The sequence below is a fragment of the Sphaeramia orbicularis genome, chromosome 13 (assembly GCF_902148855.1).
Source record: "Sphaeramia orbicularis chromosome 13, fSphaOr1.1, whole genome shotgun sequence".
In the NCBI taxonomy this organism is placed as follows: domain Eukaryota; kingdom Metazoa; phylum Chordata; class Actinopteri; order Kurtiformes; family Apogonidae; genus Sphaeramia; species Sphaeramia orbicularis.
This window is the reverse complement of record NC_043969.1, coordinates 32,917,845-32,938,792: the sequence shown is the minus strand read 5'-3', so window position 1 is coordinate 32,938,792 and position 20,948 is coordinate 32,917,845. Positions and strand designations below refer to the sequence as shown.

At 37.1% G+C, this 20,948-nt stretch overlaps 4 protein-coding genes across 4 annotated transcripts; 3 read left to right on the top strand and 1 right to left on the bottom strand.

Moving 5' to 3' along the window:
- Positions 1–2,793: 2,793 nt before the first annotated feature.
- LOC115431137 (odorant receptor 131-2-like) lies at positions 2,794–5,316 on the top strand. The gene is made up of 2 exons (XM_030151376.1): positions 2,794–3,681; positions 5,167–5,316. Exons 1-2 carry the CDS (start codon positions 2,794–2,796, stop codon positions 5,314–5,316), a joined length of 1,038 nt encoding a protein of 345 aa, XP_030007236.1.
- Positions 5,317–5,738: 422 nt separating this feature from the next.
- Positions 5,739–6,701, top strand: LOC115431136 (odorant receptor 131-2-like). Its single transcript, XM_030151375.1, has one exon. It carries the CDS (start codon positions 5,739–5,741, stop codon positions 6,699–6,701), a length of 963 nt encoding a protein of 320 aa, XP_030007235.1.
- Positions 6,702–12,115: 5,414 nt separating this feature from the next.
- Positions 12,116–13,240, top strand: LOC115431135 (odorant receptor 131-2-like). Its single transcript, XM_030151374.1, has 2 exons — positions 12,116–13,001; positions 13,194–13,240. The coding sequence occupies exons 1-2, from the start codon at positions 12,116–12,118 to the stop codon at positions 13,238–13,240; spliced, it is 933 nt and encodes a 310-aa protein (XP_030007234.1).
- Positions 13,241–13,848: 608 nt separating this feature from the next.
- Positions 13,849–16,443, bottom strand: diabloa (diablo, IAP-binding mitochondrial protein a). The gene is made up of 6 exons (XM_030152748.1): positions 16,288–16,443; positions 15,773–15,905; positions 15,562–15,687; positions 14,742–14,852; positions 14,552–14,648; positions 13,849–14,054 (listed from the first exon to the last, which is right to left on the bottom strand). The coding sequence occupies exons 1-6, from the start codon at positions 16,395–16,397 to the stop codon at positions 13,849–13,851; spliced, it is 783 nt and encodes a 260-aa protein (XP_030008608.1). The 5' UTR covers positions 16,398–16,443.
- Between the last annotated feature and the right edge of the window lie 4,505 nt (positions 16,444–20,948).

The window sequence follows — 20,948 nt, the reverse complement described above, 5'->3', positions numbered from 1 at the left end:
TGGTAGTATCCTGTAATGGAAAGGGTCTCCAGGAATAGGACCTGGTACCCGAGTCAAATCGAGCTGAGCCGAGTTGAGCCAGTTCCACATAGTGGAAACGCGTCATAAGTGAACCGGTTCCCAGCTCTCCTCTGTGTGATTTGGCGGTGATGGCCCTCGGTTTGCCACCAGGATTCATCTGTGTCTGGCTGCGGTGGGAACACTCCACTGTAATGTCCTTATCCATCTGAAAAACTTCTGTGAAAAGTTTGGATATCCATGTCTCTATCACATCAGACCATGTGGACACACCGGCCCCAATAGCCTTCACGTAAGTATTCATGCTAATCATGTTAGTGATATCAGTTTTCACACTCTTTATTTCGGCTCTCAAAAATTCAAAGTCTTCCACCAGGGCTCAGTTTAGTTATTCTGATAATTATGGGGAGGTTTTTTCTCAAAGAGGCAAGAATTTCAGCTTTAAGCAGCTCTGTGTCCATGTTATTCGTGATGATAGGTGAACTTAGCTTTTTGGAGCTCTTGTCCATGGTGGTAGTGACCCTGACCTTTAATGAGCCGTCATACCCGTATATTCGTGAGTTTGATGTTTTTCAACATTATTTGGTGTGCTGCTGAGATTTCTAAAAGACATATGCAAAATTTGAGGAAAAAGCACTGTGTAAAAATTAAATTTTATAGAAAGTTGCAAGAGTTCTGTGGATATACATCCTACTCCATTTACGCTCACTGAAATGAAATGAATTTTTAATAAAAAACATTAACTTAATAGATTCCTGTGAAGAGAGAGTTCTCTAAATAATGGTGACAAATATGTGTTGATCTGCAAATAATGTGTTACAAATTGTTAAAAGTCAAGGTTAAGTCACTTTAGTATGTTACCCATCCTATTACACACAGCACCAATTAGCATTAGCACGAGGCACTTCAGAAGCAGTGAGCGCCTATTGAAAGTGCTGTAGGGACCAACTCCTGATCTTCATCCTTACCTTGGTGACGGGCACCAAAAGGAGAACTAACCCTTTGCTAAGCCCCTCTCTAAAACATCTTGTTTTATCTTAAAGTGTTGTCAGTAATTAATCTGTATTTATCAACTAGCAGAATTATACTTCCATTTTTTTCCACTAAAATAATAATTTAACGAAATATTAGCAAACCCTAACCCTACAGTGTGCCATTAGTGCTGGCGTTTCTGAGAGCAGTTTTTCCAGCGTATTGTCTCCACGACGACAACTAGTAACGCACGTAAAATCCTCATTTAAATAGGGCAGTCTCGAAGACTTTGCACCTGTTGTCATTTACACAGGCAGTCTTAGTAAATCACCCGCAAACCGTGGTTCAACCCCACACACAAAGTTCTAGATTGCACACACAAATTAGTGCATGCAAATTAGGATCTTAGTAGATCCGGCCCTAGGAGCAGTGAGCTGCCATTGAAGATACTCAGAGACCAATTCTGTGAAAGGCTAAGTACAAAGGCTGAACCCAAAAGCAAGACCACAAGTAAATAAGGTTTAGTGTTTTTATTAAACACTTTCACAGAGAACAAGGTACAACACAGAGATAATATAATTTCTGTGGAGCCTCTGGTTCCGGAGATAAACATCTGGGCTGCGGGTGGATACGGCAGACGACCAGCTTGGCCGAGCCGGGAAAACCCCAACGGAAACCCCACTAGGGACAGACAGAGGGTGGTCAAAAAACAAGCCAGGTCATACACGGAAAGACAGTTTAACAAGAAACGGTACATGGGGGACAGGCTGACTCACGGTAGTAATACAGGCGAAGGTCGAAGCACAGGTGATCGTCGGAGGCTGAGGTATTAAAGGGAGAAGGCAGATACAGAGTCGGGAAAACGAACCAGGTCGGGAACAGGCAGGCAGGATAGGAACAGGCTGAATCTGTGGTTGAGGGACGAAAACAGGTCAAACACGGCAGACAAACGAACAGGATCCAAGAAATGCTGGTTAGTGAACACAAACGAGTTGTAGAGCACAAACTGGCAAAGGAACAGGGGAAAACACAGGGTTTAAATACACAAGAGGGCGGGAAGACAATGAGACACAGGTGGAGATAATCAGGGAGGAGTCAGGTAATCAGGTGAAAGGTAAACACAAAAGGAAGTAAAGACACCAGACAAGACACATGAGGGAAAAACTACAAAATAAAACAGGAAGTGACACACAAGACAGACAAAACATACAAGAGTCCAGTACTGATATGACAAATTCCTGATCTTCATCAGCACTATGGTCAAGGTCCACATTTGTAATCAACTGCAGACCTAGATCTTGCATAAAACACACTTATAGGTGGATTAACCGGGAGATGTAGGTACAGCAGAGTGTTTATTGCCATTGTTGGGATATAAAAACCATTCCCTTGTTTCTCTATGCAGCTAAATAAATTGTCACAGATAGAATAAAATAAAATAAAATTAAATTAAAGTTAACAAAACTTTCTGTCAACACACAGTCCTACACACAGATATAACTTCATACAATTCATTGGAGAGTGAACATTCAAAATAGGTCCAATAACCATCACAACACAAAAAAACAGTTGTTGCCAGGAAGTGGTAATGACAACACAGAGGTGTGTAAGGTTGTTTGTGTTATTATCCTCAGATGTCCTCATCATATATTTACAGTTTTCACACACACCCCTCTCTCAGAAAGCTGCACAGAGCTCTCTGACACAGCAAGGAGTGTTTAGTGAATGACTGAACTTCAACAGACAACTTTTGAGAAAAGCTTTCATGTGGGATTTTCTTTTTCTGTAGGTAGAAGAAATCATATGAAAGACAATAACTCATTGGTTGGTTGTCAGTTCCTGATACGGCAGATTACTTATGATTCAATGATTGTGCAGGTATTGGTGTTTGTCTGTATTTGTATTAACTTGTTGCTCATCGTAACCTTTTTTAAAAAGGACTGCTTTCACACAACTGCACGCTATATCTTGTTTGCTCTTACACTTCTGACTGACAGTTTTCTGTTATTAATATCCGATGTTCTGCTTATTATTAACTATTATAGAATTACAATGCAAATGTGGTTATGCATCATTATCACTATTTTTGCACTTTTTTACTTTTTCATTACACCAGTGACTCTGACAGCAATGACACTGGAGCGTTATGTTGCCATTTGCATGCCCCTGCATCATGGAGTGCTGTGCTCCACTCGCAGAACTATGCACTGTATCCTTATCATCCACATCATCAGCTCTTTTCCCTGTATTGTTATTCTCTCTCCCTTTTTTGCATCCATTCCTGATAGTTTCTTCAGAAAATGTGCTTTTTGCTCTGTGGAGACTTTCATGTTACAAAGATGGCACGAGCATCTTAGATCAGGCATAAGTCAGTTTTACTTTTTAATCATGTGTATTGTCATTGTATTCTGCTATGTTAAAATAATGAAAGTGGCCAAAGCTGCATCAGGAGAGAATAAAAAGTCAACTGGTAAAGGCCTCAGAACAGTGGTTCTTCATGCTTTCCAGTTGCTCCTCTGTCTCATCCAGCTGTGGTGTCCTATTATAGAAAATGCTGTCCTTCACATTGATGGCAGACTATTCCAGAAACTCAGATATGTTAACTACATAATCTTTAGTCTTTTTCCAAGATGTCTGAGTCCTTTAGTTTATGGACTCAGAGATGAAACATTTTTTCATGCATTGAAAAGTGTCTTTGGCTTTTATTATCATAAAAATACTAAACAACAAATCAAAATAATTATTTTGCAAAGAAAACGCAGTCATTTGATGCAGTAATTTTAAACATTAAAAGTTATGAAAGTAATCAATGCATTTATTTTAAACACATTTCTCTGGAGAAAAAAAGTCTAAATAATGTTGACAAATATGAGGTGATCATTTTTTATTTTGATGATTATTTGCAAGTGTGGATCAGGTTACATTTGTGATTTTAACAGCTGATCGTATCAAATCTATAAATGCTGTTCTATAAATATATATTAGTGTTGCTCTATAAATGTTTTTGCTAATGTTCCTCACTGTGATCTACTTAAAGTCATGTATTCCCTTCAAAAATCAAAATGTGGGACATTTTCTCAATATGTGGGAGATGATGATGATGATAATTATGATGATGATGATAATGATGATGATGATAGGGGACACTGAGTCCTCCAAGCAATACCTGAAGGTCAGTTTTACCCCTGTAATGTTTGTCAGTATCATGTAAAACAATAAAAATAAATAAAATATGAAATAATGTGCCTTCTGGTTTGAGCTCCTCTCTGCTCTCTAGATTGTTTAGAACAACAGACATGAAGACAGGGAGCAGCTATTGCAAAGTTTGGGCCTTTTGTGGGAGATGAGGTTTTTCTGTTCTGTCTTCTGTTTAAAACAACAGAAGTATCACCAATCAAGATGTACACATTGAAACAAAACACATTCATTTAGGCAAACACACACACACACACACACGCACACACACACACACACACACACACACATATATATATATATATATATATATATATATATATATATTTTTTTTTTTTTTTTTTTTTTGAACAGTGAAACAAAACAATGATTCATATAGTTGAAGTAAGTTTGTTATACAGTTAGTTATATATTATATAAATACATTTACATTTACAAACTACAAGTGTTCCCACAGTAATTTGCCGAGGCCTGTTGACATTAATTTATTGAATACATAACAGGATTTAATAATGATCATTAAAACGTATGAACTAAAGGTCAGACATCATAGGGGGAATATGAAGAAGATACTGCTTTGTTTTCAGACACATTCCTCTTTTTATTTGACTTCTACACTAAAAACAGTAACCAAAAAATGAGGGTATTTATTTTACACAGAAAAAAAAAAAAATTTGATGTAGTAATTTTAATCCATACTGTTGAGGATTTAAAGCGACAGAAAAAATTGCATCTACTGCCATCAATATTGTAAATGAAACTTTGACTGATTGAAGTATTTATTCCGAAAATAAATGTAAAAAATAAAAAAAGATAAATAAATAAACGAACAAAACATTCAAACATAAGACAAAAGACAAAATACATTTTTGAAAAGGAGTGAGAAAAATGATAACTTATAAACTCCCACCCCTTCTCCTTAAATAATTAATAACAATAATGAGCTTTGTAGTCTAAACATATCTATACTCTAATGCCCAGGTCTGCCCCAGGGTCTCCTCCTGGTTGGACATGTCTGAAACACCTCACCAGCGACCACCTCATTATCCTGATGAGATGCCCAAACCACCTCGACTTGCACCCTCTATAATGTGGCAGAGTAGTGACTTTACTCTGAGTTCTTCCGAATGACTAAACTCCAAATCCTATTTCTAAGGGAGTGCCCATCCAACCTGAGGAGGAAACTCATCTGTCAAACTGAAATTTTGCGCTACAGTTGAGGCAGTAGCCAATGCCCAAAAAATATGGTACCTTTTTTTTTTTTACAAATTTAACTTGACACACATTTAAGACTGAATATTTGAAATTATGTCCAGTTACTTTCATTACAGGAATGGTAATGACCTCACTGTCCTGTGTAAAGTTGCACTTGGTATTATCCTGGGATGTTCTCATCTCTTATTTAAACTTGTCACACTCACCACTCTTTCCGCACGAGCTCTCCAATGCAGCAAGGACTGTTTGATAAATGACTGAACTTTAAACAGCACTCAGCTGCTGAGAAAAGCTTCTCTCTTTCCATAGATACTTTGATAAAATACAAAAGGTATAATATGGAAGGTAATAGTACATTGTTTAGTGGTCAGTCCTTGACACGACAAATTAAATACAGAGCAGTTATTGTGCAGATGTTGGTGACAGTGTTTATTTGTATTAATGTGTTGCTCATCATAACCTTTTTTAAAAAGGATTGCTTTCGCACAACTGCACGTTATATCCTATTTGCTCTCATACTTCTGGCTGATAGCTTTCTGTTATTAATGTCTGATGTCTTGTTCATGCTTTCTTATTATGTAATTACAATACATGTATGGTTATGCAGCATTATCACTACTGTTATACTTTTGTACAATTTCATTACACCAGTGACTCTGACAGCTATGACTCTGGAGCGCTACGTAGCCATTTGTATGCCTCTGCATCATGGAGAGCTGTGCTCCACTCGCAGAACAATGCATTGTGTCCTCATCATCCACAGCATCAGTTCTATTCCCTGTGTTGTTGTTATGTTTACCTTTTTTGCATCCGTCTTTGATAGTTTTCACAAAAAACACAGATTGTGTTCTGTGGAGATATTCATTCTCCACACATGGCAGAGTCATCTTAGGTCAGCTATATGTCAGTTTTATTTCTTAATAATGTGCATCATCATTGTATTCTGTTATATTAAAATAATGAAAGTGGCCAAAGCTGCATCAGGAGAGGATAAAAAGTCAACCCACAAAGGTCTGAGAACAGTGGTTCTTCATGCTTTCCAGCTGCTCCTCTGTCTCATCCAGCTGTGGTGTCCATTCATAGAAGCTGCTGTCTTTCAGATTGATTTTACATTATTTGTAAATGTCAGGTATTTTACCTACATAATATTTAGTCTTGCTCCTAGATGTCTAAGTCATCTGGTTTATGGCCTCAGAGATGAAGCATTTTTTCATGCACTGAAAAATGTGTTTAGCTTTTGTATTAAAAACATCAACCGACAAACGAGGGTAGTTATTTTACACAGAAAAATTACTATTTGAAGTATTAATGTTAATCTTCACACTTAAAGATTTAAAGGCAGGCTAGAAATTACACTTACTACCATCAAAATTGTAAATGAAAATGGTAGTCGATCTTTAACTGTTTCCTTTGTTAATAAGAACTTTAATGTTTGCCATGTCATGCTGTGATTGACAGGTGTGTGCGACAGTTCACAGTGAGTGAAGTTTATCTTTTTTTCTTTTCTTTTTACGATCAGCAAGCATAACCCCCCCAAAAAAACAAACAAACAAACGAAACAAAACAAAACATGATACTAACAATAATTCACTTCTGACCCTCTATCAGTGTGAGCTGGTGCATTATAGGCCCTGTTCTCTGCCTGTATTTTCTATTTTCCTCTTATTTTGCTGTTTGCAAAACATCCATGGGGAAGTGAGTTTGTATGTCCAGCCAGTAACAGCATAACACAGTGTGCACGAGCAGAACAGTGTAAAAAAGGCACTTTTCAAAAATAGATATTGCCTCTAGAACATTGCCACAGAGATTTGAAAAGGTATGAGGGTGTTTAATTGTGATTTCTCATACAACTGCTGTGACAGAATCAGGAAATCACATTTTATTTTGCTATTTCATGGCTATTTGCCTCATTGTCAGCAGTCACTCTGGTAATTCCAGTGTATATGCAAGAAGGCAATGCACAAGTTCAGTTCAATTTCTAAGTAACCAAGCCAGGCCAAAATTTTTAAATATAGTCAGTACTCAGTTTTAAAGTATTTTAATCAAAATATTTAATTTTGAATACATTCCTTTGAGAAAAAAATGTAAATGATGACAAGTGTATCTTGATATTTAAAATAAAAAGATTTATCAAGGTGTGACACATTGTGAGTCTGTTGTTTGCAAATTATTTGACAAATGTGGATCAGAATACATTTGTTTTGAGAGTTATAGTGTCAAGTCTAAAAGAGGTAGATTCTTACTGTTGTCACGTGACAGCCATCAAGGCCTTCAGTACAGTGCTCCTGCATTGGTTATTGTCTGACGTAACATGTCTGAGTTCTTCCATGACAAGGGTAGTGTCTGGTTATAATATCAGGATATGATAGTGGTCTTTTGCCCCTGGGCATGATAATGCATACACAGAGGGTGATGATTTAAAAATTAAATAAATAAATATATTTATGTAGGACTTTCTTTTCAGTGTCGCACTTTGAGAATATTATTATGATAATTATGCTTATTATTATCAATAATAATAATAATAATAATAATGAATTGCATTTATAAAGCCCTTTTTATTCAATCTCAAAGCACCAGACCCTTCTGCTTCCCCCTGGAGGTGGTGGACCTACAGGACAACAGGCCTATGCCTCCAGTTTGGTCTGGCCCAGCCAGACCCCATTGGCAAAGGCCTGGCCACCAGGCGCTCGCCCACGGGCCCCAACCCCAGGCCTGGCTCCAGGGCAGAGCCCTGGTCACCTTCCAGACCTGGTAGACATTTCCTTGTTTTTTCTTGTCATGAAAGGTCTTCTGTACTGTTCTTCATGTGGCCCTTCACCTAGAACCAATCTGCCATGGGAGACCCTACCAAGAGCAAACTAGCTCCTAGGGTCATTTGGGCTCTCAAACTCCTCAACCACAGTAAGGTGACAGTTCAAGGAGGAGCCTAATAATGAGGAGGATAATAATGACGTCTGGTTTTAATCCTTTATGAATAGCTGGTGAATCAAACTCTTCTTTGAGCCATTAGACTAGAACTTGGCAATATTTCACCATCAATCAGGTTTTGCTAGTATTGGTGATTGCTGATACATTCAGCTCATAGATCAAGGTCATCAGCAAACTCTAGGGGAGTTACAGTGGCAAGAAAAAGTATGTGAACCCTTTAAGGTGAGGGATCTGCTCTGCATTAATGCTAAGTTCACACTGCAGGTCAAAGTTGCCCAAATCTGTCTTTTTGCCCATATGTTTATGTTTATGCATTTGGCAGACGCTTTGACCCATATATATATATATATATATATATATATATATATATATATATATATGTGTGTGTGTGTGTGTGTGTGTGTGTATATATATATATATATATATATATATATATATATATATGTGTGTGTGTGTGTGTGTGTGTGTGTATATATATATATATATATATATATATATATATATATATATATATATATGTATGTGTGTGTGTGTGACCCATATCTGACATTTTATCATTTTAAACAGCACATATCAGACTTTTTCAAATCAGACCAAGGCCACTTTCATATGTGGGCCTAAATCAGTCACATATCTGATGCTTTGCAATGTGACTTCAGTCTGAAGGGTCATGCTACAGTTCATCCAACTTTTACATCACTGAAATGAGACAGATGTCACAATTCTGTACTGGAGTAGGTGGGATGCGGCAAGATCCACATTTTCTTCTGTAAATGTGTGCTGCATGTAACATCACGTCTTCTTCTTTGCATGTGGGTCACTTCAGGACCATAGATTCACATGAGTCTGATGGCAGTCGCATTTGATTCATAATGTTAACAACCACAAGTAAAAATGGATTTCAAGCAGCTCTGTGAGTGTTTAATAGTTGTGCTCAATATAAATAATGACATATTACAATATTAGGTTTAGCACATTCTGTTTATCTATACTGGTGACATACATGCAGATCAGATCACATTTTATGACCAATTCATGCAGAAAACCAGGACATTTCAAAGGGTTCACATACTTTTAGCCACTGTTTTGTCTTTATTGCTGCTTGGATCAAACCATCTACCTATGACAAGACCCTCAGTGGTGATGATGTCAACTGTCTTAGGACATTACATAACCTTTTACTACACCAGTTGTTGTCTGAAACTTCTCATTGGACCTTCTAGACTCTGCACAAAGTAGAATGGGTTTTTATTTGGGGTGGGCAAGTTAACACATTATTACAGTGTTAACGCATTTATTAAATAACACCGACATTTTTTTTTAATCTCACGTTAATGGCGTTTTATTCTAACTCCTATTCTTCTGCCTCTGCATGTGTGCGTGTAGCGATTAGCTCGGCAGATAGACAACAGGTTTCCCAAGAAAAGCCAGACGCCCAAAACTTCTTTCCAAATCTTTTACTGTAGACTCACTGTAAAACTGCAACATACATACAAAATATGTCTCAGTTATGTTCATTGCCTTAGTACATTTACATGGCATTATACATTTAATTGAATGGGAAAAAGACCGCTAGCTCGATGCTAACTTAAATGGGAAAATCCATAGACACGCTAACGGTTAGCATTTACAGATTTATTGAAGATTTACAACGTCTTTTTATCCAGCAACAAAGGTTCACATCAGAGATATTTTATACTATTCATTCTTACAACAACTGAACATAAAATACTCACAGGCAAACGTTTTTCGGGCCATACAAACAGAGTGAGAGAAACGTGTCTCTTAGTTCCTTGTTATGGCTGAAATGGCTACGGGAACACCACAAGGACAAAACATACGTTAGCGCAACTTATTCCGACCACTAGAGGGCCCCCTTTGCTTGTTTTGAACAACTGACCATCACATATTATTGGGCTTATTAGTATTAGTACTTATTAGTGGGCTTAAGACTCCTGTCAGTCACTCACAGTCGGAAATAAACTGTTGGGGGCATGAACATGGAGAAAAGTACTGGTCTTTTACATGGACATTTTCATTTTAAATGTCTTCAGATGGTGGGGTTGAGAAGGACAAAGTTGTTTGAAAGCACTGCAATGTGGAATTTTTTTTTTTTTTTTTTTTTTTTTTCATCACCGGAGTACTTCGAGTCTGAAATATTACTTAAAGGCAATACACGCTGTACATGTCCCCCCCCCTCCCATAACTATGCGATTAATCGTGATTAATCACAGAAATCTACACGATTAATTGCGATTAAAAAATTTTAATCACTGCCCAGCACTAGTTTTTATACTGTGGCACACCATTACTGAGTACGATGTTCACATCACTTTATGGTTCTTGGTATTGAATGGTTTTGAAAAATTGACAAACATAATTGATGCTCTTTTCTTTGAAACTTTCAACACAGTTATACAACAGGTAGCAAGAATCTGTGGCAATGTTGATTTTTATTAGAAATTTTTTTTTTTTTTTTTTAAAGGATTGGAAAAATACATGGTATCACACAGCTGAGCAGGGTTAAAGGTTCATTCATTCATTCATTCATTCATTCATTCATTCATTTATTCTGTCATTCATTTTCTGAACTCGCTTTATCCTCACTAGGATCACAGGGATTGCTTGGAGCCTATCCCAGCTACTTATGGGTGAAGGCGTGGTTAAAGGTTGACTTGCTTTTTCAGTCTCTGCATTTTACCTATCCTAATAAACACACAGTCTGTAGCGTTAGCGTTAACATTCAAAATTAGCATTTTCATATAGTATACTTTAGGAGCAGTTGGCTGCCATTGAAGATACTCAGAGACCAATTCCTGATTTACATCAGCACCATCATCAAGGTCATCATCAACTGCAGACCTAGATCTTGCAGTTAATATACTTAAAGGTGGATTAGCTAGGAGATGTAGGTACAGCAGAGTGTTTATTGTTGTTGTTCTGACAATTAAACTATTCCCTGCCCAAATTTGTTTCTCTACACAGCTAAATAAACCGATGCAGATACAATAAAATAAAATTAAATAAATAAATATATGGGTGACACGGTGGTGCAGTGGTTAGCTCTCGTGCCTCACAGCAAGAAGGTCCTGGGTTTGATTCCAACACCAATCGACGGGGGGTGGGACCTTTCTGTGTGGAGTTTACATGTTCTCTCCGTGTCTGCGTGGGTTCTCTCCGGGTACTCCGGCTTCCTCCCACCATCCAAAGACATGCACTAATAGGTTAATTGGTTAATCTAAATTGCCCATAGGTGTGAATGTGAGAGTGATTGTCTCTATAAGTCAGCCCTGCGATGAACTGGCGACTTGTCCAGGGTGTACCCCTCCTTCGCCCCTATGTAGCTGGGATAGGCTTCAAGCGACCCCCATGACCCTAGTGAGGATAAAGCGAGTTCAGAAAATGAATGAATGAATGAATGAATGAAATATATAGTTAACAAAACTTTTTGTCAGCACACAGTCCTACGCACAGATTTAACATCATACAATTCATTGGAGACTGAACATTCAAAATAGGTCCAATAACCATCACTACACATGAAAAACAGCTGTTGCCAGGAAGTGGTAATGACAATACAGAGGTGCGTAAGGTTGTTTGTGTTATTATCCTCAGATGTCCTCATCATATATTTACAGTTTTCACACACACCCCTCTCTCAGAAAGTTGCACAGAGCTCTCTGACACAGCAAGGAGTGTTTAGTGAATGACTGAACTTCAACAGACAACTTTTGAGAAAAGCTTTCATGTGGGATTTTCTTTTTCTGTAGGTAGAAGAAATCATATGGAAGACAATAACTCATTGGTTGGTTGTCAGTTCCTGATACGGCAGATTACTTATGATTCAATGATTGTGCAGGTATTGGTGTTTGTCTTTATTTGTATTAACTTGTTGCTCATCGTAACCTTTTTTAAAAAGGACTGCTTTCACACAACTGCACGTTATATCTTGTTTGCTCTTACACTTCTGGCTGACAGTTTTCTGTTATTAATATCCGATGCTCTGCTCATTATGATCTATTATAGAATTGCAATGCAAATGTGGTTATGCATCATTATCACTATATTTACACTTTTTTACTTTTTCGTTACACCAGTGACTCTGACAGCCATGACACTGGAGCGTTATGTTGCCAATTGCATGCCCCTGCATCACGGAGCGCTGTGCTCCACTCGCAGAACTATGCACTGTATCCTCCTCATCCACATCATCAGCTCTTTTCCCTGTATTGTTATTCTCTCTCCCTTTTTTGCATCCATTCCTGACAGTTTCTTCAGAAAATGTGGTTTTTGCTCTGTGGAGACTTTCATGTTACAAAGATGGCACGAGCATCTTAGGTCAGCTATAAGTCAGTTTTACTTTTTAATCATGTGTATTGTCATTGTATTCTGCTATGTTAAAATAATGAAAGTGGCCAAAGCTGCATCAGGAGAGAATAAAAAGTCAACTGGTAAAGGCGTCAGAACAGTGGTTCTTCATGCTTTCCAGATACTCCTCTGTCTCATCCAGCTGTGGTTTCCTATTATAGAAAAGGCTGTCCTTCACATTGATGGCAGACTATTCCAACAACTCAGATATGTTAACTACATAATCTTTAGTCTTTTTCCAAGATGTCTGAGTCCTTTAGTTTATGGACTCAGAGATGAAACATTTCTTCATGCATTGAAAAGTGTCTTTGGCTATTATTATCATAAAAATACTAAACAACAAATCAAAATAATTATTTTGCACAGAAAACGCAGTCATTTGATGCAGTAATTTTAAACATTAGAAGTTATCAACTGTGTTACCAACTGTGATCTACTTAAAGTCATGTATTCCCTTCAAAAATCAAAATGTGGGACATTTTCTCAATACGTAGGAGATGATGATGATGATGATGATGATGATGATGATAGGGGACACTGAGTCCTCCAAGCAATACCTGAAGGTCAGTTTTACCCCTGTAATGTTTGTTGGTATCATGTAAAACAATAAAAATAATTAATATATGAAATAATGTGCCTTCTGGTTTGAGCTCCTCTCTACTCTCTAGATTGTTTAGAACAACAGACTTGAAGACAGGGAGCAGCTATTGCAAAGTTTGGGCCTTTTGTGGGAGATGAGGTTTTTCTGTTCTGTCTTCAGTTTAAAACAACAGAAGTATCACCAATCAAGATGTACACATTGAAACGAAACACATTTATTTACTCAAACATCAGTTCATTTTATTTGTAGTTATTTGAACAGTGAAACAAAACAACAATTCACATAATAGTTAAAGTAAGTTTGTTATACAGTTAGTTATATATTATATAAATACATTTACATTTACAAACTACAACAGTGTTCCCACATTAATTTCCAGAGGCTCATTGACAATAATTAATCAAATAAATAATAGCATTTAAAAATGATTACTGCTGGCACCTTTTTGTGTTTTTAAATATAAACATATGACAAAAACTGATCCTAACAGCTGTGGATGACTACACATCATTCTACTCTCAGAGATGTTTCAACATGTGTGTATTTTCTTAGTCTTCACGGAGATAGGCTTCATGCACTTCGTGTTCCTCACTATCTCCCAGGAAGGCTGTGTATTCTGCCATCCTTTGGATTTCCTCTACTTTAGTCTCTGCCAACTTCTTATCTGCATCTGCTGACAGTTTCCGTGCCTCCTCCACCTGTGACTGAGCCAGCTGAATGTTTGTCCTTATTGTGACAGATGCCTGTTCAGCTCCTGGAAACACAAATACAAAGACACATGTTGTCAAGTTGCTGAATTTTAAGTGTTTCCATAACCTAAAGTTCAGGCGTAACTTTGGAGAATCTGAAGACGATACAGCTGCCTGTTAAACCTATTGTAAACATTATTTAAACATAACCTTTACTAACCTATCATCATACATCTGTAGCACATTGTTGCCCATAAAGCTGGAATAATTTAGTTTTCAGACACATTCCTCTTTTTCTTCGCATGTATACATATCAATAATTAATATTGACCAGACACAATAATTACATATTGAGTCCCAATTGCACTCTATCTATAAAATCACATTGTCACAATAATTTCATGTGAAGAGGTAAAAATATTTTATTTCAACTTTATGGACAACGGTGCAACTAGGGGCTATATTAGGGCTCAGACAATCCACTTGAATCCTAAGTAATAACACATGTCAGATTCAGTTCATCATATTACTTATCACATATTCAGTCACACATTTTACACACCTGAAATATAAGCTGTCTCTGCTGCCATTTTGGACAAGTTGATGGCATTGATCCAGGTCGACTCATAACTTTTACATTCTGCGAGTCTGTCAGCAGCCTGTAAGGATAAAGAAATCATAAATGTATGTCTGTGACAAGTGCAGTATCAGCACAAGAACAGTTAAGATAACGTGTGTTCAGTTCAGCTGACCTCTGCACGTTGGCCGTTGATCAACTGACAGAAGAAATCCTCCTCTGCTGAAGTCAGTTTTCCCAGTGATGCTAAAAACCGCCGTTGAAGAGTAATGCGCCTGTGAACAGCCTGTGAAACAGAGGACAGTCAGTTAAATATGCAAAGGGATGCATTTAATTCATTAAATTTATTTCAGTATTATCATCACATTATTGAAACATAATCAGGGATATCTCTGATAAAATATTTAAACTAAATTAGCAAGTTGCGCTATCAATGCTTACAAATCAGGAGTAAAAGTTAAACTTTTTCTTCAATTTATTACAGGTAACCATGAAAAAATTGCATGACTTTGATAAAGACCTTTATTAATCTCATACAGTAGGTTTAACCCTCAAAAGTCTAGATCAAACATATCTATCGGTGTAAAATAGCTGTGGACATTCAGAGGCCCCATAATAGATATGTTTGACTGTTTGCATTAGTTTAACTGATGATATAGTTCTTTTCGAACATGTGTACATGGTCAGTTAATTAATATAAATAAATCTCTTGAAAATTACCTACAACAATATTAAAATGACAGATCTTAACTTGTTCAATGAAGATTACATGTAGAGAAACATAATCCTGAAGCTAAAAACAGTGACTTTAGTTTCCTTAAAATTATCCATTTTCAGACTAAAAGAGTTAAATCTGGGCTTTAAAAGAACCAGATGAAAGACAACTGATGCAGACTGATAGAAAACAGAATAAATACAGGAAAGGCAGAGGTTTGATATACTGCTCTGGGCTTGTGAGAGTTATTTAAAATGTTTGAAGAAGTACCTGTACCTACCTTTGAATAATCTGTAAGGGCATCGATGAGGGCCGATGTCGCCTGGGAAAGGAAAGTACTTGAACTGTCTGTGACCATTGAGGCTGCTCTTTTAATTATGGAGTCTTGAGAGAGGTTTCCCCCCAGCTAAAAACAGAAAAATACAGAGATTAAAGTCCTGGTCTCACAGTTTAGTACATTGGACTGGTATACATGTATGAGCCTGACCCACCTGTGCAAAAGGCACAGTGTAAAACCCACGGTCGGCACTTGGAGAAGCATTGCTCATGTGCATGGCTTCTGCCCATTCCACCATCTTCTGGACTTCGGGCTGTGCGTTGCTGAGTATGCTGGTCTCAGAACTGCTGTGAAAAAAATATTACAACGGGAGATTAAAACATTTCTACGCTGGTGAACTTACTTGTTGTTTGAATAAACCTAGTGAAGATAAAGTATGCGTTCCTCTAAAACTAGAAAACTTTACATTTAAGTCTAACCCACAGGGCAAAATTGGACACTGTATTTAGACTAAGGCAATATGTTATTGCAAAACTTAATGTCAAGGCCACATGCATTTTAAAGATATTGAATACTTTTGTCCTACAATGCAGTGTAGTGAAAATGGATGATCATGCAATGACTTAATTAAACTGTACCAAAAACACACCTGATTTAAAAGTGACAGGTAAGAATGAATGCAGTGTAATTTAACGTTATGCCTGATTTTCCATGGATGTTAGAGCTTACCTTAGAAAACGGATGCAGGCAGCTTCCTTCCTGATTATACTCTTGTTGGTTGGTCTTTGCAGGCCTCCAACAGCACGGCTGGCACAAACTGAGCAACGAATCGCTTGCATTTTGAAAATAAATAAGTTACACTCAAAATTAATTCCTGAACAAAACTCAAACTAATCTGCTGTTTTACTGTTGAGTTTGAGAACTGCTTGAAGCCTTGCAGTGTACTCCTCTGTTCTGAACTTCCATGCGCTACGGTATTTATAAGGCCCCAGCACCATTGTGTTGCGTAAAATGTATTGATCTGTTGACTCTGCTGGCACATGTGCGTATTTGACCTTATTTGAGGAGGAACAACGAGTCAGATATTACGTGCAGGCTGCATTTTTATCACTTTGTCTATTGTGCATATGGGCATGTATGTGTAAGAGATAAAAACAGTTCTGGAAAGCTTTATGATGATTTCAGCAGACCTGACCCTGAGGGAATGAATGCTCACAACATTTTCAAGAATAAACATGATAGACAACCAAAACACAGAACACACTGAAAGTCTGAGCCATGATGCACCATTTAGACAGCACAGGCATGTAATGACTTGCCCATATTGTTAGCTTTGAAAAGCAGCTGTTGGGTGGTGTTTTCATTGTATGTGTGGCGCTGCTTTCCTATCAACTTTACTTTAGGGTTTTGACACTGGGAGATTTATTTCAGTGACTGACAGATATGAAATGAGGAAAGCATAATTACTCCTTCACATGTCAATTTTGAAACTACATGTGAGGGTTTGGCAAACAGAGTTTTGCAAAGCCTAATGATCAGGTTCAAGAATCTAGTGATAATTTCCTTTCGCATCAGCATGTCACTCATCACACGTTATTTACATTTACACTTCTGTCTGATAGAGTCATGCTGTCAGTAACTGATATGACGTGAACACTGAGACATATTCACTCTTGACATTTTGGTTGTACATTCTGCTCTATTTTATATGATATCCATCCATCCATTTTCTGAACCACTTAGTCCTTGTGAAGGTTGCCAGAGTTACCAACAGGTGAGGGTGGGGTGAACCCAGTTCATCACAGAGTGGACATTTACAGACAAACAACTCTCACATCCAATTTAGTTTGATCAATTAATCTGTTATGGTACATTTGTTTGGATGGTTGAAGGAATCCGATGTACCCAGAGACAACCCAAACAGACACGGGGAGAACACACACTCCACACAATGTGTTAACCAGTGCACCACCCTTATGTCCTGTTTCATTTTGTATATTTACTTTATTGTTACACCAGTTTCGCTGACAGCCAGTACTGTTCTAAAGTACTAGGTGGCATTTTTCATGACCCTGTGTTGCAGGGTTCACTGATCATTCATCTCTATTCCTTGTGTTTTCCCTGTATTCTCTCAACTTTCTTTGCACCATCCGCCCTTTAGCATCTACAAGAAGTCATCATATGTCACCTGCAAGTCAGCTTGACCTCTTGATAACGCGTATTAAAATAAATAAAATAAAAATAAATATATGCTGTATCGTGGGACCTTTCTGTGTAGAGTTTGTATGTTCTCCCCATGTCTGCGTAGGTTCTGTTTGGATACTCCAGCTTCCTCCCACCATCCAAAGACATACACTAATAGGTTAATCTAAATTGCCCATAGGTGTGAATGTGAAAGTGATTTTTTGTCTCTATATGTTCAGCCCTGCGATGAACTGGTGGCATTTCCAGGATATACCCCGGCTTCGTCCATAAGTAGCTGAAATAGGCTCCAGCGACCCCCGTGACCCTAGTGAGGATAAAGCAGGTTCAGAAAATGAATGAATGAATGAATATGCTGTATTGCTGAAATAATGAAAATGACCAAAACTCCAAAACTGCATTAAGATCATAAGTCAACTTCCAAAGGCCTCGGATCAGTGTTTTTTCATGTTTTCCAGCTGCTTTTGTGACTCATCCACCTGTGGTTTCCATTCATTGAAACTGCTGTCCTTCAGATTGATTGAATGTTTTTTGTTCATGTCAGGTACTTTGACTATGTATCCCTTAGACCACTTGCTCCAGGAGGTCTAAGTCCTGTAATTTATGGCCACAAGCATGAAAAGAATTCTATTGTTCTCAAAAAATATGTCCTCATTAGTTCATAAAAATGAAAACATGGGATCATCTTTTTTTTTTTTTTTTTTTTTTTTTTTTAATATTAATGTGACTGTGATTACATCTCTATTACAAAAGAATACCCATCTACTAAATCAAAATCTGATTAAAGTGGAAATGTCCTTGAATTTTATTGGGGCACAACAAAGATTTACATGTTAAAGTTATTAAATATCTGATTTCTCTATGTCCAATATGTTTAGCACTCATATACATTACAAACCATCTCTTGTAGCTTTTAGAAATATACCTTATTTTGTACTAATGAAAGCTTGGGTTTTAATTCATGCCATAATTTTGACAATAAGATTCATAATCAGCATTTATTTAAAACACTATTACTAGCCTGTTAAAAGGCTTTTACCAAAAAAAAAAAAAAATGGTGCAGATTGGAACCACCTACAACTAACGACTGGCTACAAATTGTGAATGGAATATTTGAGATGGAGATTCTGACCCATAGATTGAGGACTAAAGAAGAGCAGTGTAATGATAAATGGGAGAAATGGACAATGTTCATTTCAACATCACATTACTGAAACCAATTGTTAGTCACAAAGGGTTTTTATGGTCAGTGTATCCCAAATGTCCCTTATGTTTATATTGAACAAAATCCAAAACAACAATAAAAACAGAGTAACAAAAAAAAAAAAAAAAAAAAAAAAGATTCATAATCTGCAGTGTTATTTGCGTTGGTGGGAGCCACTGTGAACCAGCAGAAGTTTGTTTGGACAGTGTTTGGTTCAATCCCCTGCAGCCCTGTTTGTTGACAGAGAGCTTGCGTAAAGAACTGACGAGCCCCTAAGCTGCACCATACAGAGTCAACTTGTTTGTCAAACATCTGAAAACTGGAGATTGTGCAATTAGACCCCAGAGCTTTATGTTAATAATCAGCTAGTCTGTTAATTACTAAGCAGGGGATGTAAAGCCAGCTCTGGAGATATCATACAGTTCCTGGCTGGAGTGCTGTTCAAGCAAGACTTTTAACTAATAAACATATCTATTTGGATTACAGACATACTGATGATTGTCTTATAAAATACTTTGACCCTATGGTGGCTGATTTCCAAAATGTGTGACAGAATAGAAAAAATAAATAAAAAAGACGAAGTAGTTTTAAAAGTATGAGTTCACCTGTTTTTTCATCAGATCACTGTTTTTCAAATCTTTTGTTTGGCGTTCAGTAACATTTGACTCCGTGCTCAGTTTCCACACAAGTCCATTTAACCTAACTTAACCTTTGTTCTAACATGAGTCCCTGAATCTTACATGCACAGTAATAAAAGCCAATTTCATTTAGAGCTCCTTAACCTGTAGTGTTAAACGACATTTAAATTCAAGTTTAACATCGTCCCTTAAGCAAAACAAACAGTCACACATTACTACTGATACATTTAAGGTTAACATTAAAATGAATGTAATGATAGTAAGTTACAAGCTTTCCATGGATTATCAGTTCGCTGACATAAAAAAAAAAGATTAAGTTGGAAATATTAGATAAATATAATAATGGTCAGCGTCTCTTCTGGGATCCTACCACACTCTCAGTCCTGTATTGACTGGACTCACTGACACTAGACGTGCACTTCATATCAATGACAGTGACATCTACAGGTCACAAACAGACATCCACCAGACTTTGCTTTTTCAGACTGGAGCTGAAAGCAAAAAGGAGAAAGATGTTTTGGCATGCACTCAAAAAGTTTTGAGAGACTGCCAAAATATTTTGCTCAACACTTCACAAACTGCTTTGTACTGGATACAACTGAAATACGTGACCCCACTCTACAAACTGTCCACTCAGCAGAATCATCTCAGTGCCAACGATCAATACAACACTTCACTTTTCACTATAGCTGAAAAAGATTCAGCGATGGCACTAAATCAGCAAAAAACACACATAATAGGGCATCAGTCCGTCCAGATCTCTCCGTCAAACTGTCACCACTTAAATGACATTAACTTTAGTAGAATTTAAAGTGTTTTATATCTACATAGGGTTCGATATCAGACTGAATACCTTAATAGTTCTGACCAAGTTGCTTAGATACTGTTAGGACAATCTTATATGCAATCTTTTATATTATTCTTATATATAATCCTAATATCATTCTTTCATATCACATTGCACTACTTTTATATCATGATGTCCTACCAAATGTGTTCTCTACGTCTGATCTCTGCAGAGTATAAGATAAACTTTTCCACTGTGATAAAGAGACAATACGAAAACATATCCAGTAGGACATCATGATTTAAAAATAGTGCAACATGATACAAAAAAATGATATAAGGATTACATATAAGAATCATACATATAAGATTGTCATAACAACTGTCTAGTATCAAAAAATGTCTTGCCATCTGATATTAAATTTTGATGATTATGATAGAAATTATATCAGTTCATACAAACATGCTGAATTTCCCAATCAATCTGTCAATCTGTATCTGCATCTTTGCAACAAACAAAATCAGCTTTTATTCTTTATAATACTGATGTTATGTTGATG